This window comes from Talpa europaea (genome assembly GCF_964194135.1).
Source record: "Talpa europaea genome assembly, chromosome: 10".
Classification (NCBI taxonomy): domain Eukaryota; kingdom Metazoa; phylum Chordata; class Mammalia; order Eulipotyphla; family Talpidae; genus Talpa; species Talpa europaea.
The window spans coordinates 44,305,999-44,331,536 of NC_140077.1; the positions used below are offsets into that span (position 1 = coordinate 44,305,999).

At 52.0% G+C, this 25,538-nt stretch overlaps 1 protein-coding gene across 1 annotated transcript in view; it reads right to left on the bottom strand.

Moving 5' to 3' along the window:
- COL13A1 (collagen type XIII alpha 1 chain) overlaps positions 1 to 21,677 on the bottom strand; it is a gene marked incomplete at both ends in the record, with an annotated part of 159,574 nt that extends 137,897 nt beyond the window's left edge. The window contains 2 exons of the mRNA XM_084244428.1: positions 4,713 to 4,782; positions 21,384 to 21,677. Coding sequence (XP_084100554.1) covers positions 4,713 to 4,782; positions 21,384 to 21,677 — 364 coding nt within the window. The remainder of the gene's footprint in view (positions 1 to 4,712; positions 4,783 to 21,383) is intronic.
- Positions 21,678 to 25,538: the final 3,861 nt, after the last annotated feature.

The window sequence follows — 25,538 nt, forward strand, 5'->3', positions numbered from 1 at the left end:
GTTCCATATGACCAACTGTTGTAGAGCAACCCCGATACAAAACGGGGTGCCTGACTGTGGGTCCTCACCCGCGCGCTTAAAAGGACTTATCAATGCTCTACTGCAGGCACACGTGAAAGGTTAATAAAAGGTTTATTTACAAGGGAAAGGGAAATGAGGAAATGTACAGCTCAGGGAGAAAAGTGGGAGACAAAGTTTTAAATGAGTCCTACCCGATCCGCCGATCAGGAATCCCAAAATGGCGCTCTCAGAGTTGGCCGCCAGCCAGGAGCGGTGAAGCCAGGAGGCGAGCGATCGCGAGCCAGAGAGGGAGCAAGGCCCACGTGTTTGGTTTTTATATCCAACCTGGCTGCCCAACTCCACCCTCAGGTCCCAGCCACCCTCCCCTTGGTGGTGATGGGATTTGTCTTTCCCAATGTCCTGATGGCTTTAGTCTGGAGTGGGGGTGGAGTCCACAAAGCCTGTATGAGATTATCTCAGGACATCCTTTCCCCCTAACACAACCTCCAGTGTCACCTCCTCAGTGACATTTTTTGGGAGTCTCAAGCTCCTCTGGGGTCTGCACATCATATGCATCTCTCATTAGCTCACTTCAAGCCTGAAGATGACTGTGACCTCTCCCACTAGCCTGGCTGAAGGCAACCCCTCTTCCCTTCAGCACCTTCTGTGCCAGAGCTGCCTCGGCGCCAACGCACAACCTGACCATATCTCCCCCTTGCCCCGCTACTGAGTAGTGCCTGACTCTGGGCTACTCCACAGAGAGGGAGCCCAGTGACATGCTCTGCTTCAGCAGCTCAGCTCACGGCTCCCTCCATGGGTGTGAGCACCTCGTCCTGCCAGCCCCGCCTGGACCTGACATGGCTCAGCCCCACCCAGCCCCAGGGTGGCGGGTCTGAAGTAGCTGCTTCCTTGCCAGGTTGAAGCCTATATTGTCCTGCTGCTCACTTGTTACTAAGAACAGGGCCAGAATGGGAAAGTTTCTCTGATCTTAAGTGGTCTAGGATGTCTCACGCTCTGTATATCTGTTCCTAAGGCCTTTCTCCTGTCCCACCAGGCCATGTGCTTTGCCAAAAGCCCACAAGTATTCCTCTAAGTTTCTCACTGCCATGATCCTCCTAGTGGCGCCCAATTTTTGGCAGCCCATCCCAGACCTGAGGGCCCATCCCTCCCCCTGGCAAACAGCGTACAGAAGCAGGATGTAACCATCTTAGCCAGTAGATGGCTATTTTGGGACAGGGAGGATCCTGGGAGGATGCTGGCAAGGTCAAAGTAGAAAGAGAAGGAGGTAGGTTTTCTGCCCACGATTATGTGTCTCAAGTCCTCTGGATACTGCCCATGGGGCCCAAGGCAAAGCACAGGCCTACAGCCTCAGCCCAGCCAGCGGCAGAAGCAAACTGGGGGCAGGTATGGGGTTGGGGTTATAGGCTCTGATGCCACAGCCACAGTGAGCAGGCAGATGTGTCTATTTTTCTCCAAACAACTGGAGAGCAGAGAACACAATACAACGCAATCACTCAGGAGTGATCAAGGATGACCATTTATAGTTCATTGAGCATCTACTAGGGCTGGGACCCAATACTAGGTGCTGGAAAGACAAGAGCAAATGATGCTTTGACTTGGCATGTGGCACTTTACAACTGGATCTTTCTGCAATTATCAGGAAGAGCCTGAAAGTAGACCCTAAGGAAATAATTGGAGATGCGTAATTAAGGTGCAAGAATGCTAGAGGTGTCTTACTCATGACTTTGGGCTTTGCAAACATTTCAGAATGTCAGAGCTCCACTCCTCCTCTGTTGAGGGTTCTGGGGTGGCCACCCATTGATGTGAAGGGCTCTATACTGGCCCAGGCACGCAGCAGGTGCTCAGTTAGGGGCAGCAACAGGGCTGCTGTTACTCACAAGGCTGGCAGCCACAGGGTCTCATGCTTTCGTGCAGAGGAGGACACTTTACCACCAGGTAAGAAACCCCAGGTAGGGCAGAGAGGCTAGTTCCGGAACCCAGTAGGATCCAGTCCGTCCTAGCAGACAGATCTCACTCCACAGCTCCATTGTCTGAGCTGTACTGTGCACCCCTTCAAGTCTTTGCTGACTCTCTGAAAAGCTAGAAGGGCAACTTAGTCTCCTTTAAATTTGGGGCCATCTTTTTAAATTCTCCTGGTGTTGCTAATCTGGGCTGTAGTCTGTATTGGGCCAATCTGCCCTCTGAAGAATTCTCTAACACCAGGATGCCCCTCCCAGCAATCTTGTTCTGGCCAACTCAGGGCCTGCTGGTGACCCTTCCACCAACGTGCTTAATAAGCACGATACTATCATCGTGTATGGTCTTTCCTTCTCCCCACGGCATCCTTCCTGTCTTGCCTCTGAGCTGCTTCACCCCCAAGTCTCCTGGGTCCCACACAGACCTCCAGGAGATGAGGATAGCACAGTACTCTTTCACATCCTTCCTCCCAGGGACCACGTCCCTCCCAGCTCCCAGGCTTTCCCAAGTACAAAAAATTGATGCCTGTTAGTCAGGTAGTCACTTTGATGGCAGACAGGACCTCTGAGGCCCAATCAGGCAGGGGAGGGAGAAGGGCAAGCCTCTGCCTTGCTATTAATGTGCAGCCCACATTGCCCCCAACATCAGAAGGTGGTGTTTGATAAGAACTTCTGCACATCTTTAAGGTGCAAGGGCACTTGAGAAAATGATGATGATGATGATGATGATGATGATAGTATCGTGCTTATTAAGAAACAGGAAAGGTGCAAATTACTTTGCACAATTATCTCACTGAGTCTCCACCATACACCTGCAAAATGGGTTTTATCCCCAATTTTTACCTAAAGCACAGACAGGGTAAAGAACTCACTGAAGGTCACATGGCTGGTAAGTATCAGAGCTTGAACTCCAAACCTGTATCTCCATAGCTCCAAATCTCCTGGCCTTCATTAGTATTCAACACTTTTTAAAAAAAAGATTTATTTATTTATGCATACAAGAGCTGGTACAGGCCAGAGATGCGGGGAAGGTGAGAGGATTCACCAGAGACAGAGTGGGGAACAGAACAGGCAGACTGACTGAAATACACTGCTGAGGGGAGCAGCGGGCAAGACAGGAGAGGTCTGCCTCACCATGTGGGCTGCTCCCTGGCCAGCTGGGGATCAAACTCGTGCTGCAGAGGCTGCGGATTGCTTCCTTGCGCCATCAGGGAGGCCAGTATTCAATACTTTATGCAAAAATTGGTGGCAATTGACCAAGAGTTACAAAGACAATAGATGTGATCCTTGGAAATGCCAGCTGCCCTCGAAGCCCTCATACTACTGTCACATTGCCCAGGCCCAATCACCCCACCCTGGCTTCATCTCATCTCATTAACCTTGACATTCTTCCCCCAAAAGCTTTCCCACATCTCAGGGCTGAATCTTTTAGGCCCCAAGGGAGGGAGTTTCCCAGGGCTCTAGACACCCTTTTAATTAACCTGGACGACCCTCTTCTCACTGGGACCAGCTGAATCCCGTCACCGTGTCACCATCTCCTGCAGCAGCACCCCTCAGCTGTGACTGCCACCTCAGCCCACTCATTCTCGGGAGAGTGTAGTATCATCACTTCCCAGACGGTCAACATCTGTCAGTCATGGGGACTCTGAGTGAAGGCGACTCGGGCCCTTCAGCTCTCATGTCCTGTGGAGGGCCTATCTCAGGGCCTCTGAGTCCTGCCCATCCCACCTGCCACAGCAAGAATCAGAGGCTGTGCTGTGAGCTGGCAGAGGCCTGGAGAAGCACAGAGTCTCTGTGATTACTTGAAAATGTTACCTGGTCCCCTCCAACACTTTTTTGAGGCTTCCTTCCTTACCGCAGGGAGTACAGCCCACTTCAGACTATCCCTGGGAACAGAGCAACTTGCTCTTCTGCCATTCTCAGAGCTGCATATTCTTAGAACGCCAAGAGTGCTGGAAGGCACTGAAGTGCTTCAACCAGAGTCATACACATCAATTTGGGAAAGATCCTTTTGGAAAGATCCAAAAAATCCTCAGTTCTCATGGACCATAACTTACCCTGCATGTGAACGGTGGATAACGCGAGGGAGCCAGGCAGAGCAGACGCTCAATGCACAGCCGTGATATGTGCACCAACCCGCTGCACAAGGGGGAAAGGGCACTGGAAGAGCATTGGTAGGGGTCTGACGATCCAGGGGAATTCATGGAAAAGGGGGAATCTGAAGCTGGATTAAACTGATTCACTTCACACCACATGACCTTGCAACCGTTGGCTGGCATAGCCTCCATACCACACAGACATGCATGGCGCCCTGAGCCACCAGGCGAGGGCAGGCGTGCTTTACCCTGATGGAGACATTCATTCATTCACTTGGGTAACAAACCTGGACAGAGGAACAATACTGAACATGATGACCCGGGTCTCTGCCTGGCTCATGGACTTAGCCTTCTCTTCAACTGCGTAACATTGCACAGCTTGCAAACTATAGCCACCTCCTCTATTTATCTGTTCCTGTGACCTGTACAGTATACACAGTGCCAGGCCCACCAAAGAGTTTATGAATAAATGAATATTTGCATGAATGAATGACAGGTGGGCAGGGCGAGCCAGTGAAAGTTAACAGCACAGATGTTGTCATTCCCATCTTTTGAATGAAAAGTGACAATCTGAGCAGGTGCGGCGAGAATACCACCACTAAGGGCCTCTGTCATATCCCCAGTTCGAGAAGTTCCTTACCTGGCGGGCAGTGACACCCTGGAGATGTCTTTGGGGCCTCCCGGCGCCTCCGAGAGTGGAGCTTCCATTTCTGCACAAGGAGACAGAAAGAGGCATTAATGGGGCTCATAAAGGCCAAGCGCTGGAAAAAAGGCAATGGCCTGGTGGGGGGTAGGGGGAAGACGTGGCTGCCAGCAGGACTGTTCCTGGATCAAAGACCGGCCACCAGTGTCTGGGTAATAAGAAGCAGACTGAGAAGGCCCCATCTTGGTAATCTCAGTGTCTGATGTCTTTGGAGTGCTCTTAAAGAAATTAACCCCAAACACAGGCCCTATAACCCAGCCATGACCTTCCTGCACCCCACACTCGGGCACTATGACCTGCTTTTTTCTGCTCTCTGCTAATTGTTTCCTGTCTAGGTCTGGGTGCCTGGATACGGGGTGGGGGGGTTGGGATGGTCAGCTGTGTTCTGCTGTGTCTCTCACAGAACCAGGAATGGGCAGGCCTGGGCCAGGATGAGGGTAAGTACTGGGCAGGCCTTTGCCCCTCCATCAAACTACTTCCTTACCAGTTTGCAAAGTATTGAGCCAAACCAGAAGGCCCAAAGAGGTGGCCACAGTAGACAGAGACACCTCCAGCCTTGAAGAGGTGTTTCCATAGTGGTAAAGGGACATGTACGCACCTATATAAGACCGATACCTGGGCGCTTACTCTGTCACCGGCAATGCATCAAATGTCTGAGTCCACATATCCACGAGGGTGGGAGGAGAGGGGGAGACCCGCTTGCACAGTCGTTAACAGGGATGCCTCTGGGGCCAGAATGCCTGGGTTCCTGTGTGGCCCTTGGATCCCCAGCTGAGAATAATCCCTACTTCCTTAAGCTACTAAGAGCACTGAAAAGGTTGATGCAGAGAAAGAAAGGTGCCAGGCCCCCAGGAGGCGCTCCATGGATGTAGTTGTTATACTCCTTGTACAGGTGAGGGACCTGGAGCCTGGATTGGAGACTAACCTGGTCAAGGTCAGGGGCAGCTGGGAACTGAACGCATGTCTCCTGAAGCTAGAAGCAGGTAGTCCCAGGACCAAATTGGCCCTTAGGCATATTTTATTTGTTTCCTGCAGTGATTTTTATCATTGCCTGTATTGTCAGTTTTGAAGAAGCTGATTTCACATGCAAATCTGCATTTCTAGTTTCTCTTGAAAAACAGGAAGATTTGTTCATGTGGGACCTGCACTGTGGCTGGCAGTGATTGACTATGTCCACTGAGCTAAGGTTGACATGTTGACCAGCTAGGATGGTAGCAGGGGCCTCCATTTCTCCAGCATTTGCTTCCTCACTACTATGCAATTCTGTCACTTAGGAAGGGCCACAAGCGAGGGAAATAAAGTCACATATGGGAGGTGTGGCAGGATTTGGTGTCACCTCTGGTTGGGTAGTGGAGAAGAAAGGGTAAGAAAGCTTGATGATACACACAAACTAATGTTATCTGAGCCCCCACTGTGAACTGGATACAGAAAGTCACATCTATTTTTCCTAATCAAACTTGAGGAAATGGAAGTTCAGAGAGGCTGATGACCTGCCCGAAGTCACACAGCCAGTATGTAGTGGATCTGGGATGAAAACTCAGGCCTTTTGCTTTTTGATGCAAAGTCTACTCCACCCTGCTAGAGAACGAGGCATACAAACACCCTTGGGAGAGGCAGCTCAACAAGAGATGGGGTGAGGGGAGGGGCATCTGAGGGCAGAAGGGTACTGGAGGTCAAAGCAGGCAGAATGGGGAGAGGAGGAAGGAAAGGAGGAGCCTGAAGGAGGGCCTCCTACTCAGAAAGGGTGGTTGGCGCACAAATATTAGGTGGACGGATGTTGAGGCCAGGCTACAGATGGCAAGATAGTGACCTCTGGGCAAACAAAGGACCTTCCAAGACAAAGTCTGGTGAAAGGGCCTACGGAGCCTGGCTCTGGGGCCTCACTCACCACTTGCCACTATGGGACTGTCCGCACCTCCTCCTGCACCCCTTCCCACCACCACCTGTGAGCTCTTCCAGGGGCTGGTTTGCGTCTGTACCTGGCTTGCAGTAGGCATGTAACACAATCTGCTAAAGTGACAGAGCCAGTAGTGAATTGCACAGTAGTGAGGAAGCAAATGCTGGAGAAATAGCACGTCCCAGTCCTAGAACTCTCAAAGCTTCTCTCTCACCAGGGAGAAGGTCAAGGTAACGCCATGCAGCACAGAGGGCTTACAATCCAAGTCCTCCACCTTCAAGTTCAATGTTTTTGTTCGGTCTAGCCATTACATACAGAGCTCTTAGTACCATGAGACCATGAAAAGTGGAGAATGAGACACAGTCGCCACCGACAAAGGCTATGAGCCTCGCAAGCATGTGGGACATGTCCAGGCAGCATGTGGCTGCAGACTGAGTGTGGAGTGGGAGATGGGGGCCTATGTGCCCAAGTAAGGGAGAAGCCATCCAAGGGTTTAAGCAGAGGAGACATGTGATCACATTTGCTTGTCTGGGCATCCAGGCCAGGAACTCGTGGAGAACAGATTGGGCAGTGCGAAGGTTGGAGGCTGAGGATCCTTTCTGGAGGCCCCCATAGCTGCCCCTCCAACTGGGGGATGCTTGTCTGGGCCACGGCACGGCCACATGATGGAGAGACACAGACCGGGGGGGGGGGGCATGCAAGGGGAGAGACAGAATAGCCAAGAACAGGCTTGTAGGGAAGATGACAAGTTGGGTTGAAGACAAGTGTAGTTGGAGGGTGTCCTTGTGAGGATTCCAGGCAGAGAGGACACTGGACTCTAGAGCTCAGGAGACAAGGCAAGCACACGGGGTTTCCCTTGTGTCTTCATGTTACTGTCCTAGTAATTCTAACACCTTCCTTTGCTCAGCCTTCAACATCGCTGTGAAGCGAAGGCCTTGAGAAAACAGAGGCAGGAGGAAGAGACCTTCCAGAGGCTCCCACAGCCATGCATCTTTGTCCACGCCTGCACACCCTCTTTTCCTTCCTCTTGTACAAATGTCTGTGCACCCAGGTGAGGCCAACTCTCCGTCCCATCTGCTTCAGGGCCTAGCGTCCCAAGCTCCTCTTCCCTGCTGCATCATTAATTTCCTCTTCTCCACTGCATTCCTTACATCAGGGGTCAGCAAACATTTTCCATAAAGGGTCAACTGGCAAATATTTTAGGCTGTGTGAACCACATGATCTCCATCATATGGCTCAACTTCACTGTCATAGGTGAAAAGCAGCCACAGATAATTCGAGAACAAAATAAGCAAGGCTGAGTTCCCATAAAAGTGTATTTACAGAAAAGGGCTTGAGGGAGATTTAGTTGTGGTTTGCTCACCCTGATGAAATCATTATGCAAACATGCTGTTGTCCCTCTCACCATAGAAAAGGGAAGAAAAATCCTCTCTTGACCAAGTTTTTTCCTAAGAAAAACTCCCCGATTGAGGCTATCTCCCCAGCTCCCTCCCAGATACTCAGATAGGGTCTTGCTCTCCCCTCCACCCAAATAGAGACCTGCCAGGTCACTGATGGCCTCTGCCCATGTGGCTAAGTCCGGTGGCCAGTCCTCACCTCCACCCTGCCTGTCAGCAGCATCTGCTCACTCCTCCTCCTCCTGATCTCCTCTCTTCTCTTGGCTCCCCTGGTCTCCTTCCCACCTCCCTGTGCTCCAACCCGGTCTCCTTTGCTGAGTTCTTCTCTATTTGATGTCTACATGTTGGAAGGCCACAAGGCCCAGTCTCATCTCTTTCCTCTCTGCTCTGGCTTCTTTGGGGCTCTCACTGGGCCTCACATCTTCAGTGCTACATGGTTGATGATGTTGCCCGCAGTGACCTCCAACTGGGCCGATCCAGAGCTCCAGATATACATATACCTGCTGTCCACTTGACATCTCCAACAATGGGCATCCCAAAGTTAACCCAGCAAAACTGAGCTCCTTGCAGTCTATGCCAGTCACCCTAGCCAGGTCCTCCCATAGCGATAGATGGGACCAGGGTGGAGAGAGAGGAGAGCTAAAGCAGATAGAAGGAGGAGGAGATAAAAGGATCTCCAACCTGTCTGCCTCTCAGATCCTTGAGATCAGTGATGCCTTTCTCTCTCGCTGCACACCCCTGCAGTCAGCAATTCCTGTTCTCACTGAGTCTGCGGCATTTCCCACCACCCCCACCACCGTCAGGATCTTACTTCTTCCCACCGCCTCTACCGCAACCATGCAAGCCTCATCATCTCTGGCCTGATTACTGCCATAACATTTTGATGGCTCCCTCCGCCTCTGTCCTCATCCCATGAGCCATTCTCCTACACTTGCTGGACTTTCTTCTACCTCAGGGCCTTTGCACTAGCTAGCATCACTGCCTGGGGTGTTCTTTTCCTAGCTACCCACCAGGTTCCCTCTCACGAGAACTTCCTTGCCCCTGTATTCTCGCACACTATACCTACTCTTTTCCTTGTTTTGTTTCCTCTTTATAATTTCATTGTTGTTGGCTTATTGTCACCCCCACCACTAAGTTCCACAAGGTCATGATCACTTTGGTCTGTTTTATTCATTGACTTATCTCCACAACATAAGATAGATGCTCAAAAATAGTGGTTACTAACAAATCAGGAGCTCTCACATGAAGGTCTGGATTCCCAATCTCACTGGTACAGTGGGAGGACCTGCCAACACTGGGTGATGATAGTAATCAGGGGGTAATGAGTGGTGGCTTCCCTTTCAGGCAGGTCACCATAGTGCCTTCCCCATGCCAGCTTCACCTACTTAGTCCACCAGCCTGGACCCTTAAGCATCCAAATTTGAGACCCTTGGTGAGAAATATCCAGGCTGAGGCTCTGGGGCAGGTGGAAAACCCTGGGTGGGCCCCCAGCCACTCTGGTAGACAAACCTTCGGCTTTGGCCCTGCTGGCAACCAGGGCCTCCTGGAATGCCCTGCATGTCCAGAGCTGAAACATCACCCGCCTGATCATCACAGCTATTAAAATACCTGTATCAGTATCAAAGGGAAAATGCCAAGTGGCTACTCACTCCCCTCAGAGAATGTGGCTCCAGCCTGGCCTTGGGTTTAGGGGACACTCCTTCCCCACACACAGCTCTTGGGCCTCAAGCTGGACCTCTGTGATGAGTGGGTGGGTCTCAGTCAAGGTAGGGGGAGACAACCCAGGTGAGCTTTGTACTCAACCTCCATGGCCTTGAAACTGGCACCTCCACCTAAGGGAATCTGCAAAATGGGGATATTACTGTCCTGTCAAATCCTTGAAAGGTGCTTCAGAATGTTCCTTGGAAACTATAAAACATTATGGTATGATGAAACAAAAGTTAATATTAATAATAATAATAGCTATACATATTGAACAGTATATGGTAACCCCTGTGCTACTGGGTGGAAAATGCCATTTCATAATTCATTTTAATATTATTAGTGCATGAGTCTTTGTAGAACCCATGCACCTTTGGAGGTGGGGTGAGATCCTGTTGAGGTTTGCCATAGACAACCCCTAAATTCCAACAAAGCATCCACTACATGCTGAATTGGGCAGTGTTGCTGTGAGTTTGAGCTGCGTTTGAGAGTGCTGGGACCTTAGGATTTCGTCCCGGCTCTCCCATTAATGGTGTATTAAGCAAGAGACATAACCCTCTGGATCTCAGTTTCCTCATCCATACAGGTAATATTAGTTATCAGGTAATATTAGTTAACAGGTAATATTAGTTATCAGCTGGGCCACACAGGATAGCTGAAGGATAAAAGGCAACATGCTCAGAAAACAAAGAGGACTCGGGCCTCCCTAGTGGCGCAAGGGGTTAAGACACAACCTATGAAGCTATCTGTAGCCACTGCAGCACAAGTTTGATCCCCGGCCAGGGAGATACCCACATGGTGCTGCAGACCTCTCCTGACTCGCCTGCTGCTCCCCTCAGCAGTGTACTTCCATCAATCTGCCTGTTCTGTTCCCCACTCTGTCTCTAGTGAATCCTCTCACCACCCACGCCTCTGGCCTGTACCCCAGTTCTTATATGCATAAATAAATAAATCTTTTAAAAAATGGAAAAAAAAAAGAAAACAAAGAGGACTCAGCTGTGAAGAAGGTAAGCCCCAGCTATACCAGCTGGTTTTTCCTAGTGGTCAGGTGAAGGCCTCTTCTCTCTTGAGCTGGCGCCATGTCTGCCTTCTCCCACTTGCCACAGTGATGTTGCTCTGCCCCTCCCACTCCTGGGAAACTTGGTCCGCCCTCCCTTCTTTTGAGAGGAAGTATAAGTGAGGGTCCTGCCTGCAGCCCCACTTTTTGACCCTGAGAAATAAAGTTAAAAGAGGTCGCCCATCTGAAATGACAGCCCGGGACACAAAGCTGTGGCTCCACACTAGCATCTATTACATTGTCTGGCACCGGGCAGGGGTTTTCTCCCATCTGCTAGGGCCATTTTGTGACCCTATACCATAACTGTTGTGGGGTTGGTGGCCACCCCTTAAAGATGTAATCAGTCCCATGAGGGCAGAGCTGGGTCATGTCTCTGGACCACACTTGAACCCGATTACTTTCTCTAAGTCTGCCCCCTTGCAGTCACTCCTATGTTGGGCTTTGGTCCGGGCTTTGGGAGGGCTTTCTAGTGAGCAGCGAGGCACAGAGGCAGGACCAGGCTGCTCAGTGCAGCAGGCTCTCTGGGCCTAGTCCCAGTGGCCTCAGGACAGGGCCAGCCCCACAAACTGCATTTGTTAAGGGGACAGGCCCTTGTGCGGCTGCATGCCCTGGAGCACAGGACGCTCAGCGGGCGAAATCAAAGTGAAGGAAATCGAGGCTTTCATCCCACACCCACAAAAACTGGGCACGCCCCAGTCTGCTCTGTTGGCCCTCATGCTGGGGGCTGCGAGGGGTGCTGTGACTCTGAGGAACTGTCTTCTCCCTCCCTCCACAGCTTTCTTTGTGCAATGAACTTGGCACCTGATCACAGGCTACCAGGGCCATGAAACAGGGGCCCAAGGGCCCACCGGATGCCACAGGCTGCCTCTGCCTCCCTGTCCTACCAGAACCACAGACAGATGTGGTCCCAGACTCTGCAAATCCAAAAATGTTGGGAGAAAGAGATGTGTGCCCTTGTGTGAGCGTGCCAGCATTCATGGGGAGAAGCCCTTCCCTCCCGCTAACCTGGGGGCCTGTTGCTGCCTCCGGGAAGTTAAGGAGTTAAGTGCTGGAACTAACTGTGGAGACAGTCGGGGACCAGGTTGGCATGGGGCCTACACCCTTAAGGATTTAAGGATATCTGGGGTCCCTGCAGGATGAAACAGGGGACCCCTGCAATGGAGCAGGGAGCCGATGAGAGTGAGGTTGTGGGGTGTGGTGGTGTTCTCTTCTCTCCCTTCCACAAATAGGCACTGAACATCGGTATGTGCCAGAGCCAGGTACAGTACTAGACATGCATGGACAAAGCAGATACGGATGTTGCCCACCTGGCACCTCTCCAGGGAGGGGCACAAGGAGTGACTATCGGTTGCAGTCTCTGGGTATGGACCAGGGGGGCTCACCATGAAGTGACAACAGGGCCAAGCACTAAACACAGCAGTGACTAACCAGGTGAGGGGCCCCGTATGGAAAAATGCCTAAGGACCCAACATGATAATGCGTTTCTTTTAAACCAGGCAGGAATCATGCCTATATTAATTCATCCAACACTCACAGCAACCCATTTGTGAGCAAGGAAATGGAGAGAGACAGGTGAATTCACTTGCATAAAGGTAGCCAGGAAGGGCAGAGGCAGGATTGCCTGGTTCAGAGCCTACGACTCTCTGCTGTATGCTGCATGAGGGTGAGGGTTCTGCACTTTCCAGAAGATTGCAATACCTATTACTGGAGTATCAGCCACTGCTCAAAGCACTTATTTTGACTTTTTTTTTTAAGATTTATTTATTCATGCATACAAGAACCGGAGTACAGGCCAGATGCGCAGGAGGGTGAGGGAATTCACCAGAACCAGAGCGGGGAACAGAACAGGCAGACTGACTGAACTACACTGCTGAGGGGAGCAGTGGGTGAGTCAGGAGAGGTCTGCCTTGCCATGTGGGATTCTTGCCAGTCTGCCAGGATCAAACCCGTGCTGCGGAGGCTGTGAACAGCTTCACAGCGCTGGGCTCAACCGCCTGCACCACCAGGGGAGGCCCTATTTTGACATTTTTAATCCTAAAATCGACCCTCAATGAGGGAGTTGTTGTCATTATCATCAGTTTATAGAGGTACAACCCAAAAGAGGTTCAAAAACATGCCCCAGGTCACACAGATAGTGATTAGCAGAGTTCGACTTAAACTCAGCCAAATGCCTTGAGAGATTGTGCTCTTAGCATCACCAGTGTATGGCCATGTGGCAGGGGGGATCCTGAAAGTGAGGGGAGGTGAACCATGAAGCTGGGGGTGGGGGGGAAGCAAGGGCGAGGTCCTGCAGACCTTGTGGTCCAGAGATTAAAAAACTAGAGACCAATAGAGTCATTAAAGAGTTGTCATCTGGCTGATGTCATGATTGTGTTTAGGGTTTTTTTTTTTTTTTAAAGATCACCTGGCTGCCATGTGGGTGATGAAAGGGCAGGACTTTGGGAATGAAAGCAGGTGAGTTAGGAGCTGAGAGAGTCGAGGGCAGCTCCATGGGAAGGGCAGGCAGTGATGGAGAAAAGATCTGTCTCTGGGAAGTTGAGAAGGTGCCGTCAGGAGGACCTGGGCTAGATGCATTCACAGGTGAAAGGTGCTGAGGGAGGCTGGACTTCCTGCTCAGTTTAAACACATTGAATTTGGAGGGTTTTCCAGACACGCTGGAGGGGTGGAATGGCAGGCAGGGAACTGGAGCTCTGAGGCGATGAAGAACACACTGGACATTATAGCCAGAGCAGCCAACCACAGAATTGTCAGCTGTGTGCGTAGTGAGCTTCCTGCTACCGAGGGCATGCAAGCCAGAGAACCACAGATGCTGTGGGGCATTCCTGGTACAGCACATGGCTCCCTTCCTTCCAACACCCTGACTCCATGGGATGCGGACAGGCTGCACATAGCCGGGCCCTTCCCACTCTGATGTCCCATGACACTGAGTCTCTCCCAAACCCCAGGAAACCTCAGGTACCAACTCCTCACGGGGAGGGAGACTAAGGCTGGCAGAGCCCCAGCGAATGCCTCTTTAACCCTTTCTGCATCCCTGTCCCCAGAGGTCATTGTCCTGCCCTCCATGTCCCCTTGTCGGATGCAGAAAACCTTAAAGTGACTTAAGATGCCCTTTCATGGAGCACCCGAAGCTTCAGGGTAACTGGAGGTGTAAAGTCCCTTGGGTGAATCCCAGGCCGTGACAGTCTCTGCAGGGAAGATGTGTCCTCCGGGGGCAGCAAGGCCTCCCTGCTGCAACTTCCAGAGCAGAGAGGAAGGAGCGCCCGAAGAGGGCAGGGTGGCCAGGGAAGGCTGCGGGCAGTGGGATGTGCCTGAGCAAAGGAAAGTTTTCGGGGAGGATGGGAAGGTAGGGTAGAGGAAAGGGAACATAAGAGGCAGCAGAGCCCATGCGGACCCAATCCATGTGGACTCCAGCCATGGGGGATTCAGGAAAACCACATTAGCCTTTGGGGGGAAGACAGGGCCCCAGTGTCCTTCTGGAAGGCCATGCCAGCCTCTCAGTCCGGCAGTTCCGCCCTTTTGTGCTCATCTTGCCCTTGACCTTTGAAGGCCCAAAGGAGTCCCTGCCCTGCCCTGTGGGGCTTCTCTCCAGGGAGGCCCCACGGGGGGGGGGGGGGGGAACCTCCAGAAACCTCCAGACTGGGGCGCGGGTAGTGTCAGCACAGGACACCCGGGAAAGCCGGGCCCCCCAGCCCCAGACCACCACTCCCTGCACAGATCTGGGTCTTAGTTTCTCTCAAAGGCGCTGCCTGGTGAGCTGTGCTGACTGAGGACTGGGCAGACTGTTTCTGGGAGGGGTGGAACCAACCAAAAGAGTGGGAGAAGGATTCCAGAGGCTTCTTCCAAACCTCCTTTGCCCTGGATGACAAACTCTCAGCTAATTTATTATTTTTTTTTTGTAAAAATAAAACAGCAACAAGCATTCCCAACTTCTCAACCTCCCTTAACCCTCCCAGCCCTTCAGTTGCACAGTGCAGAGTAGGGCCTCACTCATATCTCATTGGGACCCTCCTGACTGGCCCCATCAGCCCCCTCAAATGCTACCTGGGACTCAGGTGCCATCTGGGTTACATGGCACAGCAAGCTGTAAGCACTGGGGTGCCCGGGGATTCACATCAGGGTTTAGGCAGGGTGCAGCCTGCCGTGTTTTCAAAGCTTCCCAGGGGACACACATGCAGCCTAGCCCAGGGCAGGTCTTCACGGGCATGCAGATATGACGAAAAAGGAGGAGAATCACTGTCAAAAGTTTGGTTACTATAGAACTTTTACCTCTATCTTGATCCCAGAAGGGATATTAAAGTGACTGATAGATAGGCAGACAGACAGAAAGACACACGCACACATACGACCTGTATAGTAAGACAGCAGTAAGAGGATAAAAGAAAAGGAGGAGCAGAGGGATGAAACAGAACTGGAAATGGGCCTGACACTAAAATTCCTACTTGGCAACTGTACTATGCCGTGGGGTGAGCCCCAGATTTGGTGCGGAGCTGCCCAAAGGATGATGTACGGTCCAAGAGACACATCTTAAAAGCCCACGCATTCTGGAAGCAAAGAGAGGGACTCTCCCAGAGGTCTTCATCATCAGGGCCTGAGTAACAAGTGGCAGCTCCAGTGTTATTCTCACAACAAAGATGGCAGTGTGGGCCTAATGACAATTCAGCTCAGCAAATGCTACCTCTGTGGGACCTGTGTGATCCACTCCTGAAGGATCTAGTGGAGAGATAAGACATTTAAAGGCAATAGAAAGGACACCACACAATGTGTCTGAGGCTGTGCCAGACGGGCAGATGGATTTGATCTGTTGCAGGGACTCTAATAGACTGGGACTGGCATCTCGTGTTAAGATGGACTCTGGGTCCTATGTAGGCTCACCAGGAAAGAGTGTTGAGTGAAAAGGGCTGCTGTGGTTCTGGAAAAGGAAAAATCAGCATATGCCTGGTCTACCTATTTCCTTTCTCTGGGATAGATGTTTGGCATGACCAGGAAATCAGCAGGGAGAGAGCCCTGGAGTGATTCAGGAAGGCTTTCCAGAGGGTATTGGGGGCAAATCCAGGATGATTAGGAATAAGGAAAAAAAACATCTTTCTGGAAGCATCAAATTGCAAAAATGTTCTTAGGACAGATGGCATTTGTTTCAGATGCCTTGATTTTTTCCCACCATCTTCCTAGGTTGGCTGAACGAGGTCCTCAGTCTAGCTACCTGCTAGTTTCAAGGCATTTAGAGAAGCTGTAAAACTGTCACAACTCTTCCTGACTTTATCTATACCAAGTATAGATATATACTTTTTAGCTCAGAGTCATAACACCACTCTTGCTAGTTCCTGGTAGCTTCCTGGGACACTGTGTTGAGGACTTTGAGGTCGTGTGCAAGCTCGATGGGGAGTGCATGGAACACTGTATGATTAACAATGTCTGCTGAGAACCAGGGAATGGAATGAAGCACACATGTGCCCTGCCTTTGCCGTCACTTGATGGGACAATTAACTGCTGGAAAGGGCCCCCCTGCCATGGTGCAGCGGGTTGAGCACAGCTCTGTGAAGCTGTCTGCAGCCTCTGCAGCATGGGTTCGATTCCTGGCCGGCCAGGGAGATTCCCACATGGCGTAGCAGACCTCTCCTGTTGTACCCGCTGCCCCCCTCAGCAATGCTTTCGGTCTGTCTGCCTGCTCTGCTCCCTGCTCTATCTCTGGTGAATCCTCTCACCCTCCTGTGCCTCTGGCCTGTACCCCAGCTATTGTATAAATAAAAAATAAATCTTAAAAAAAATTGCTGGAAAGGAGAAGGCACAGAGAGAGGTACCTGTCAGAAATAGGGATCCTGCCTTTGTTCCTTCTGATACCTGGCTGTGTGGCCTGCAGACCTGTTTTCTCTCTGTAGAGTGGGGGGACTGAATTGAGGGGTTCTGAGATCTTCCCTCTGTTAACTCCTCACAAGACTAGCCACTTATTCACTGCAAGAAAAGGAAGAATCATTTCAGGACTCACAGAGGAGGACTGGCTGCACCTAGATCAAGGGCCGGTTCACTTCCTGAGGTGCAGGCTGTGGTCGACACAGGCCATGCCCCCTCACACACAGACTCTCCTTTTAAGAACCTGTGCCTGTCCTCATCTTGGCATTTCAATCCTAGGGGATCCCATCGCTGCTTTGACCTCTCCCCTTAAAAGCTCCTCTAGAAAAAAAGATCCAATAAAAGGGCCCCGTGCATGCCTTATAATGGTGAGACATGACAGTTGTGATTGTTAGTATTATCTTTAGGGGTGAGGGAGTCTGCCTGGGGCTCCTCAGCATTTCAGCTTGGACGTTCAGATCCCTTCCTCTCCCAGGGAATTCCTAGAGGTGGGAAATGTTCTTGATTCTCAGAACATTTGATCACAAGTGTGAGACGGCAGTATAGGGACATCAGTCTTCTCATCTGTAAAATGGGACAAGGAGGGGATCAGCCCAAGGGCGGAAGTGAGGGCTGAGTCACCGAGCACAGCACAGGCTGCTGGGCGTGCTCTGTAACCAGGAGACACTCCGAGTAGAGCTGCTGTTATTCTCACTGTTAGGGACGAGGAGTCTGCCCGGCATCCCTCTAAACTCTCCTTGAAGATGGCTGCTGACACCCTTTTTCCCCTTTGGCTTACAAAATCAGTTTGCTATTTTATTTATTTATTTTTTTGTTTGTTTGCTATTTTAAATTCCACTCCCTTCTCTTTCGCTCTACTCCCTCTGCCCAGCCCTAGGTGACATTTGATTTCCTCCATTTGGGACATTCCAGCTTTTTTCTTCACAGCAAGAAAATCGAGCAACCAGCAGCTGGAGTGCTCATTAAGGGTCCCAGACCAGGAGAGGCGCTGATGGGGGAAAAGTGGGGCCTGAGGTCTGGAAGCCATATTCCCGCTCCCCAGGGGCTGCATACCTGCCCCTCCCAGGCTCGGCCCCTCAGACCTGGGCTTTCAGTTCACATCTGCCCCTGGCTCATCTCATCCTAGGAACCTCCTACTAGATGCCCTCAGCCGGGCCCTCCCTGCCTGCTCCCTTTTCCTCCAGCCTCCCAAATAGAGCTCTGCCCACAGCACAGTGCCTTCCCCACCGGGGATTTCTTGCCTCCCGGCCATTGCTGAATGTCTCACCAGAGGGCTCAGTGCCCTTCCATCTCCCGGGAGCGGCCAGGCCCACCTGCTCCAAGATAGGTCACCAGCCCTGTGCGCTGTTCCACCTGCCTCTCCTAGGAGTCCCCGGCCCAAGAGGAAGGATGAGGAGTCTGAGATTCAGGGAGGTGTGTGGCCTGCTTAGGCCACCAGGCTAGCAAGGCCCAGCTGGAATCCGGGGTCAGACCCCCATGCTCACAGACCCCCGGGTGCTCCCTCTCCCCAGAGGAGGAGCCCTCTGCATGTCCATTTCTTAGTGAACTAAACAAAACCATTCCCCTCTAGCCTCTGTCTTTTCTGAGTACCCAGCATTTCTACCTCTGCCTCACCACTTCTTCACCTTTGCCCCCTGCTCAGACCTGGGGGAAGAGATCTGCCCCCAGGGCAGATCTTGACTTAGGAGGAAAGTCCTCATGTTGCGGGGTTTGGAAGGAAGGAGGGGACAGGGGACAGCTTTGTGACACAGAAGGGGCTTATTCCTAGTGCAGCACCAACCAGTAGAATGTTCTGTGATGAGGTGCATGCTCTATACCTGTGCAGCCACTAACTACAGGGGTCTACTTGAGCACTACCTTGAAATTTTTAGTTAATTTTAATTAATTAAAATATAATGAGTACTGCATAGGATGGGGTGGCTCTTAAGATGTCCCCTTAGCAGGACCCACACAGGGGACAGGTCCACGCAGAGAAGGCCACCACCTGCTCCTCCCACACGACAGCCCCCTTCTCGCTCTGATGCCCTCCCCTACTGACCTCAGGTGCCACCACTGCCTGGCACTAGTTTCTTGTTTGACCTCCCTGCTCTGCCTTCAGCTCCCATTCTCAGGGCATAACTGCCTTCCTCAATACCCTTCAGTGGATCCCCATTGCTCTCAAATGGATCTACCTGTCTCTAAGGCCCTTCTTGACCCAGGCTAACTGTCTCTCTCCAGCTATAGCTTCCACCACTCCACTCTGCCCACCCTCCAGCATCTGGGACTTACTTTCTTCAGTTCCTCAAGGTAAACTCCTCTCTCTGGTGTCCAGCCTCCAGAAGCATTTTTCCTTTGCCCTTTTAGAACAATGCCCCATATATTCAATCCCTTTTGCCTGGGAAACTCCTAGCCACCTTTTAAGTCTTTGCTTGAAAATGACTTTCACGGGAAGTCACCCCAGTCAGTTATGCTGTGTGTCACTATATTCCCCAAGCCTTCTCTGTTGCCCTGAACATTGTATTTTCACATGACATGTCCTCGGCCCATTTTCTTACTGGTATTCTATTTGTCTGTAAATTTAGAAGGGCAGAAGTGTGTCTCCCACAATCCCTGGCCCATAGCTAGCACTCTGGAAACATTTTCTAAACGAATGAATGAGACTGGAAGAAGCAAGGTGGCAGGTCATAGCGGAGAAAGCACTGCAAGGGGAGAGGAGGCTTGGCTACTAGTCCTGGATCTCGCCATGTGGCTACAGGGAACAAGCAGGTTAAACACCCATAACCTAGCCAACTGTCTCTTGGGATATAAGAGGACAAGGAATCTACTTAGCCACCCCCCCCCCCAATCTGCTTCTGAAGGTGAATTCAGAAGCTCAGGCAGGTAAAAGATCTAGAAGTTGGTGAGGTACACATGATACTGCAGCTTGGAGAGGAGGAATCAGCATGTCAGATAGCTTTGTCAGTTCCGAGGCCCAGAGAGTAAGAGACTTGGCATGGGAAAGTCTTAAGCAGAGGAAGCAGGGATCTGGGAAGGACTGGGTCAGTGCTGGCCAACAGGAAGGGCTGGGAAGGGGAGAGGATGGGACAAGGAGGAACCAAGTGACACTCCCAGGGCCTAATGCTTTTCCCTCAGCAGTCAAGGCTCCCTGAGAAATCTGGGGGAGCTCTCCCTGCCCTGATACCCTCTCATTACTCAGCTATTCTCACGCACACTCTCAGCCAGCCTGCAAAGACCACGCTGCTCAGGCTGTTGAAACCCCCCACCTCAAACCACGGCCACGACACCCTCCCCCACCACACACAGGGCACCAGCCTAACAGCCCTCTGGATTGACAGCTCTCTGGGTCTATAAGAATGAGCTGACAGCAGCATCACTAGCACCAGCAAATTTGCCCCATGACTACCCTGTCTGCTCTGGTCCTGTGACCTCCCACTCCTTGGCCAGCTGGGGAGCTGCTTTAGCACTTACTGCCTCTACTTGGAAGAGGCACCTAAGAGCCTGGCTATAGGGAATAGATGTATCAGACCAGAATGGTCACAGCGACCACTGCAATGGTCTCAAATGCATGCCATCATTTTGTGAGCTCAGAGAGGTTAGGATATTTGCTCCAGGTTGCACAGCTTCAAAGTAGTAGAGTGGGAATAAAATCTAGGCAGCTGGACTCCATCACCCTGCTGTGCACCGTTCCATATCACCTCCTCCTAAGCAAAAGGCCTCCCCCAGCCCCCTACCACACACACAGCTTGGGATGCCTGCTTCAGATGTGTTCCCAAACTTCCATAGCCCTCACCTGTAGGGACCCCTGCATCTGGACCCTGCATTTCCAGTGCTATCCAGATTCTCATTCCTCAGCAGACCTCACATCTAACTTCCCAGCCTTTCCTTTGGTGGCACCAATGAAACTGTCCCTCCTTCTCAGGGAGGGAGAGGTCTTTTCATGTATTCCCAAGATAGCCATGGCTAAGGGACACTAGTGACTTTTAATCCACTTGGAATTAGGATATTTCAGGAATGGGGGAAAGCTCAGTATCCTTTTCCCAGAAAAATACACAGACACAGAATATCAAGTGCCATTCCAGGGGATGGGAGACAAGAAACCCAGCTGAGAAACAAGAGAGTATGGGATAATTCATGGCCAAGGCCAGCAGAGCCAGGCGCATCCACATCTGGGCCTTGGCGACCTGGGACAGTGGGCAGGGAACAGGACACCACCCCCTGCAAGGGGGTGACTCATTCCCTCCCTCTCTCTTCCTACGGAACGTGGCAATAAACGTCAAGCAGCACTGCGCCTCCAGAGATAGATGGGGAGGTATGCGGGGGTCCAACAAACCTCCTTTGGGGGCCACCGAGCACACGTCCCCCCGCATGGGCGCTGGGAGACTCTCACCACCCGGGCGGAGCGATGAGAGGGAGAAGTGGACCTTGGCCACCTCCGCTCACCCCAGCGCGCGGCGCCTTCCTCCACCTGCCCGGCGCGCCCAGGGCGCTCCCGGTACGCGACGAGGGAAGGGGTTGCTGAGGGGTCCCGCGCAAGCAGTTCGGGTCCCCTGGGTCCTGCAGGACAACGACTGTCCCAGCTCCCCACCCCTTCCGCAGACAAGTTGTCTGAGGCCAGGGGCACATCGCGACTCAGAAAGCAAGACCCGCAGGCACCGGCCGGTGGGGAGTTGGAGGCTGCGCGAGGGGGCGCCGCGGGGAGGGATAAAAAGCCAGCAACAAAGAGCACAAACCTCTTCCAGCAGTTGGTTGACTCGTCCCAAAATAGCCGTCTCCATTTGCTGCTCCCCGCGCTCCGCTTCCAGGCGCAGCACCCGGGCCTGCAGCTCGGCGGTTCGAAAGTGGGCGAGCAGGCTGAGCCCCAGCGAGCAGAGGGCGAGCGCCAGGATCCCGCAGGACGCCGGGCTGGGCAGCCGCGCGCAACGCTCCGCTGGCGCCGCCGCCAGCGCCACGGTCCCGGGCGCGCCCAGCTCCCCAGGGCCGCGGGCACCGGCTGCCGCCGCTTTGCGAGCGCGCTCCGCCACCATCCTCTCGCGTCTTGAGAACCAATAAATAAATAAATAGAATAAATAAAAGCAAGAGCCGCTGCCCAAAGGCGTGATCCAAGCTGTGCGGCGGGGGGCAAGCGCTGCGTCGCTGGAATAGGTCCCTTTCCTCTTGCTCCCGGCAAAGAGGACGGAAATATTAGCAGCAGGAAGGGGGAAGCCGAAAAAACATGACCGGCGGTAATCGGGGTACACCAGGTGGGGAAAAAAGTGACTTCGAAGAAAGTTCCAAGTTCTGGAAAGTTAGGGGAATCTGGCGGGCTCTCCTCTCCTTCAAGTGTTTGCAGAGTCCTCAAGCTAATTCTGCGCTGGGGGTCCTTGTCGGTGTCTCGCGTCTCCCGGGCGCGCCACTTTCAGTCCCTGGGCGAAGGGGCGCACATGGAGGGCCCCATGGGCAGAGGTGGGTCGTGGCCGCAGCCGAGGAGCGCTGGGGCCGACTCCGGCGCCTCTGTAACTTGACACACGGGCGGCCGCAGCACGGATCGGATGAGCAGTGAGCGCCACTTCCCAAACTAATCTCTCCCAGCCCCCCTCCCCTCCCTCCCTCCACCTCCTCCTTTCTCCTCCCCCACCTCCTGCCAGGCGGACGGCTCGGATTTGTTTATTTATGCAAACTCGCCCGGGGTGGGTGGGGGCGTGGTGCGCAGGACCCGCTGCCCCTCCCGGGCGGCTCCGGGAGCCCCTCTCCCGCGCTCCCTGCACCCTTTGAAGTGACACTTGGGTTATTTATAGTCAGGAAGGGGGTGTGGAATGAAGTGGGGCTTCACAGCTCTCCCTTTCTCCGGATTCACACCGAGGTTGCTTTTTGACTTCTGCCGAAGTTTGGGGCCAGGCATCACTCTGTTAAGCTGGCAAAGCTAGTCTTTGGGATCCTCCAGGACGCCTCCTCTAGACGTGGGCAACTAGATGGCTCTGCAGATCCTGACCAGGATGCTCTGAACCCCTGTGGCACCCTCCCTTTCTCTCCAACCCAGCTGCACCTTGGGCTCCGCACAGCTGTTAGTGGCCTTGTGGGGCCCCTTCCACCAACCTGTTTTTACTTGGGGTGAAAATTCAGGGGGCATCAGAACAGGCGCCTTTCTTTCTCTTTGCAGGACCAAGACATAACCAGGATGAGGCCAAGGGTTTATTCCAAGGCAGGTCAGTGCTGTTGCCTGCCACTCTCCATCCCTCACCTGAGGCCCATTCCATGCCTCTGCTGCCAGCCCTCTAGACCAACCTGCCCCATCCCTCCAGGCCAGCAGAGGTGAGCAGTCCTCACCTCCTCCACCCGCACCGGAGACCTTCCTTGGGGCTAATCCCGCTGCCTCCTGCTGCCCTTTCCTAAGCTCAAGTGGGGAAAGGCATTTTGTAGTTTTCTCTTCTCTTGTCATCCCTCCCACTTGAAGTAACATTTGTATCACAAGAGACTTTATTTGCTTGTGCCTTTCCACATTTCTGCAAATGAGGTGGTGGGGTTGAGTTTGTGGAGAAAGCCTACTTTGCTGGAACAGCAGGCAGGGTATGAAAGGCTGACTCTTGAAATGTGAAGTGGGGATGGAGTGTGAACAAGAGTATTGCTGTGATTCCATTTTATAGTAACAACTACATATCTTATATATTGACATACTGAGATTTAATAGAATTAACTGTGTCAGAGCACACCTAATAATGTGTAAACAATAGACAAACATACTACTTAATATAATAAAGGGTATGACATTGACTGTGGGTCCATCAACCACTATGGAGGACAACCAGGACAGAAAGTGGAAAGGGCTGGTTGCCAGGAGCTCTGGATCAGTCCCAGATCTAGCATATCCTTGATGGGAACAGTTGTAAGCGCGCCTGTTTCTCCAGCCTGGACGGGATGTCAGTTCGGCTGTAATCTCTGAGTGGACGCAGTAGTGTCATTGACCACCAGGGGGCGCCGGAGAACGTCTGCCCTGAGAGGTCTATGCCGCAAGGATTCGTCTTCCCCCCTTTCCAACCCCACCCACACCCTGGCTAGTGGGAATGGAGGAGCTGAACTGGAGGGGGCTTTGGGGGGGGGGAGATTAGTTTCATCCCTTCCTCACTCTGTAGGAAAATCTTCCTTGCAGAACTTTAGGGCCCTCGGGTATGCTAAGGCAGTGAAACCTAGAAGGGAACTGAAGATGGCGTGTGGGTGTCAGAAATTACATGAATCAACCCAGGGTGCTCCCAGGGTCTCTGGTGTCAGAGACACCTGGGTTTAAATACCAGTTCTATCAATATTGGACTTTCTTAACACCTCAGAGCCTCTTTTCTCATTTATAAAGGGAGAACTTAAACTTGGGAGATCCTAATGAGGTCATGAGACAAAGCACTTAATACCATGTTTGGCTCATAGTAGCACCCAGTCATGATATCTGCTTCTTTCTTTAGGCATTCATAGTCACCGCCGCCACCCAAGACATGGCCACCTCGGGACTCCCAGTTGTGAAGCAGGAAGACCTCCAGAAAGCAAATGAGTCATAATCTCCATTTTTTCACAACTGATAGCTGAACCGCTTGTTCGTGGCAGGCCTTAGCCTGGGCAGAGGGCCGGCTCCCTGGAGAGCCCTTGGCTTCTTCACGCACTGTCTGAGCTTCTTACCCTGGAGAATTTTCCCTTCTGGTTAAGCATTGCTGCCCCAGGCAAATGTTACAGCTTACTGGGCTCCTCTTGAATGCTCTTCCTGCAGAAGTGGGGGCTGAAACGCAGGGCCCTCCTGGTTAAAAGACCCTGCTTTTCAGTTCAAAGTAAAATCCACAAAACCATGTAAAGGCCACAAGAAGGTATTTTGGGGGTTCCTAGGAAGAAACATAGAGATCCTGTAGCTCAGTGAGAATATTTTGTTTGTAACAAGAAGACAGAGATTTCAATGTTAACCCAAAGAACTTGCCTTTGATCTGTGGTCATGGTTACATTCCTAGATAAAAATGGATATTCTGGCCACCAGCAGGGAAAGCTAGGAAAACATGTCCTATGCATACAGGCTGTACTGTTCCTAAAGTGTTTTCTGTGTTTTTCTGCTTCCACACAGTGACTCCTGCTGGACCCAATGCTGGTAAATCCAACCTTCACTCATCTGTTCTCTGCTCTTTAAAATCCTGTCAATCACTCAATTGTCACCTAGCAACCCCCTCCTCCCCTTTCTCTCTGTGGTTTTGACAGCCTAGACCTCCTCTTCCTGAAACTCTCATCTGCCAGTTCTGGAGATCCCACTGCCAAGTCAACTACTGTCTGTCTGACCTGATTTTCAGTCCCCCACAGAGTCCTCTTTTCCCCGCCCCAGGACAGAAAAGCTGGTCACCTCTTCTCACTTTGTCATAAAGGTCTGCTGAACTGCTCTACCCACACCTAATGGCTGCATCAAAATCAGTTATTGAGGGCACAGGAGCACAGACACCTGCTGTTTTATCTGCCCTGAGCCTGTTCCCCTTTCTCAGGACACTGTGACTCAGTTTCCCATGGGCACCTCTTACTCAGTCTATGTATCTTGGATGGGGTTGACCCCATACTTGGCTTTAAGACATGTGAATTAATATAACCAATTGTACCTCCATCTCCCCTGGCTATAGTGATTGGGCTGAGATGGCATGCAGCCCAGTGCAGGCTAATGAGAATCAGGCTGGACTGACCAGGATGGGACAACATTTTTTTTTTTTTGTGAAGGGTTTTCTAAAAGAGTTTCAGCCAGAGATGCAGGGACCTCTTGCCTGAGAATAAAATCAAAAAGGAGGCCAGTGGAGGTGAATAGAGACGGAATCCTAAAGGCATTATTTAAAGTCTAGGATCAAACTGTGCCTGAAGCTCATCCGCGTGTGCATCTTCCAATTAGCGGAGTATGTTAACTCAAG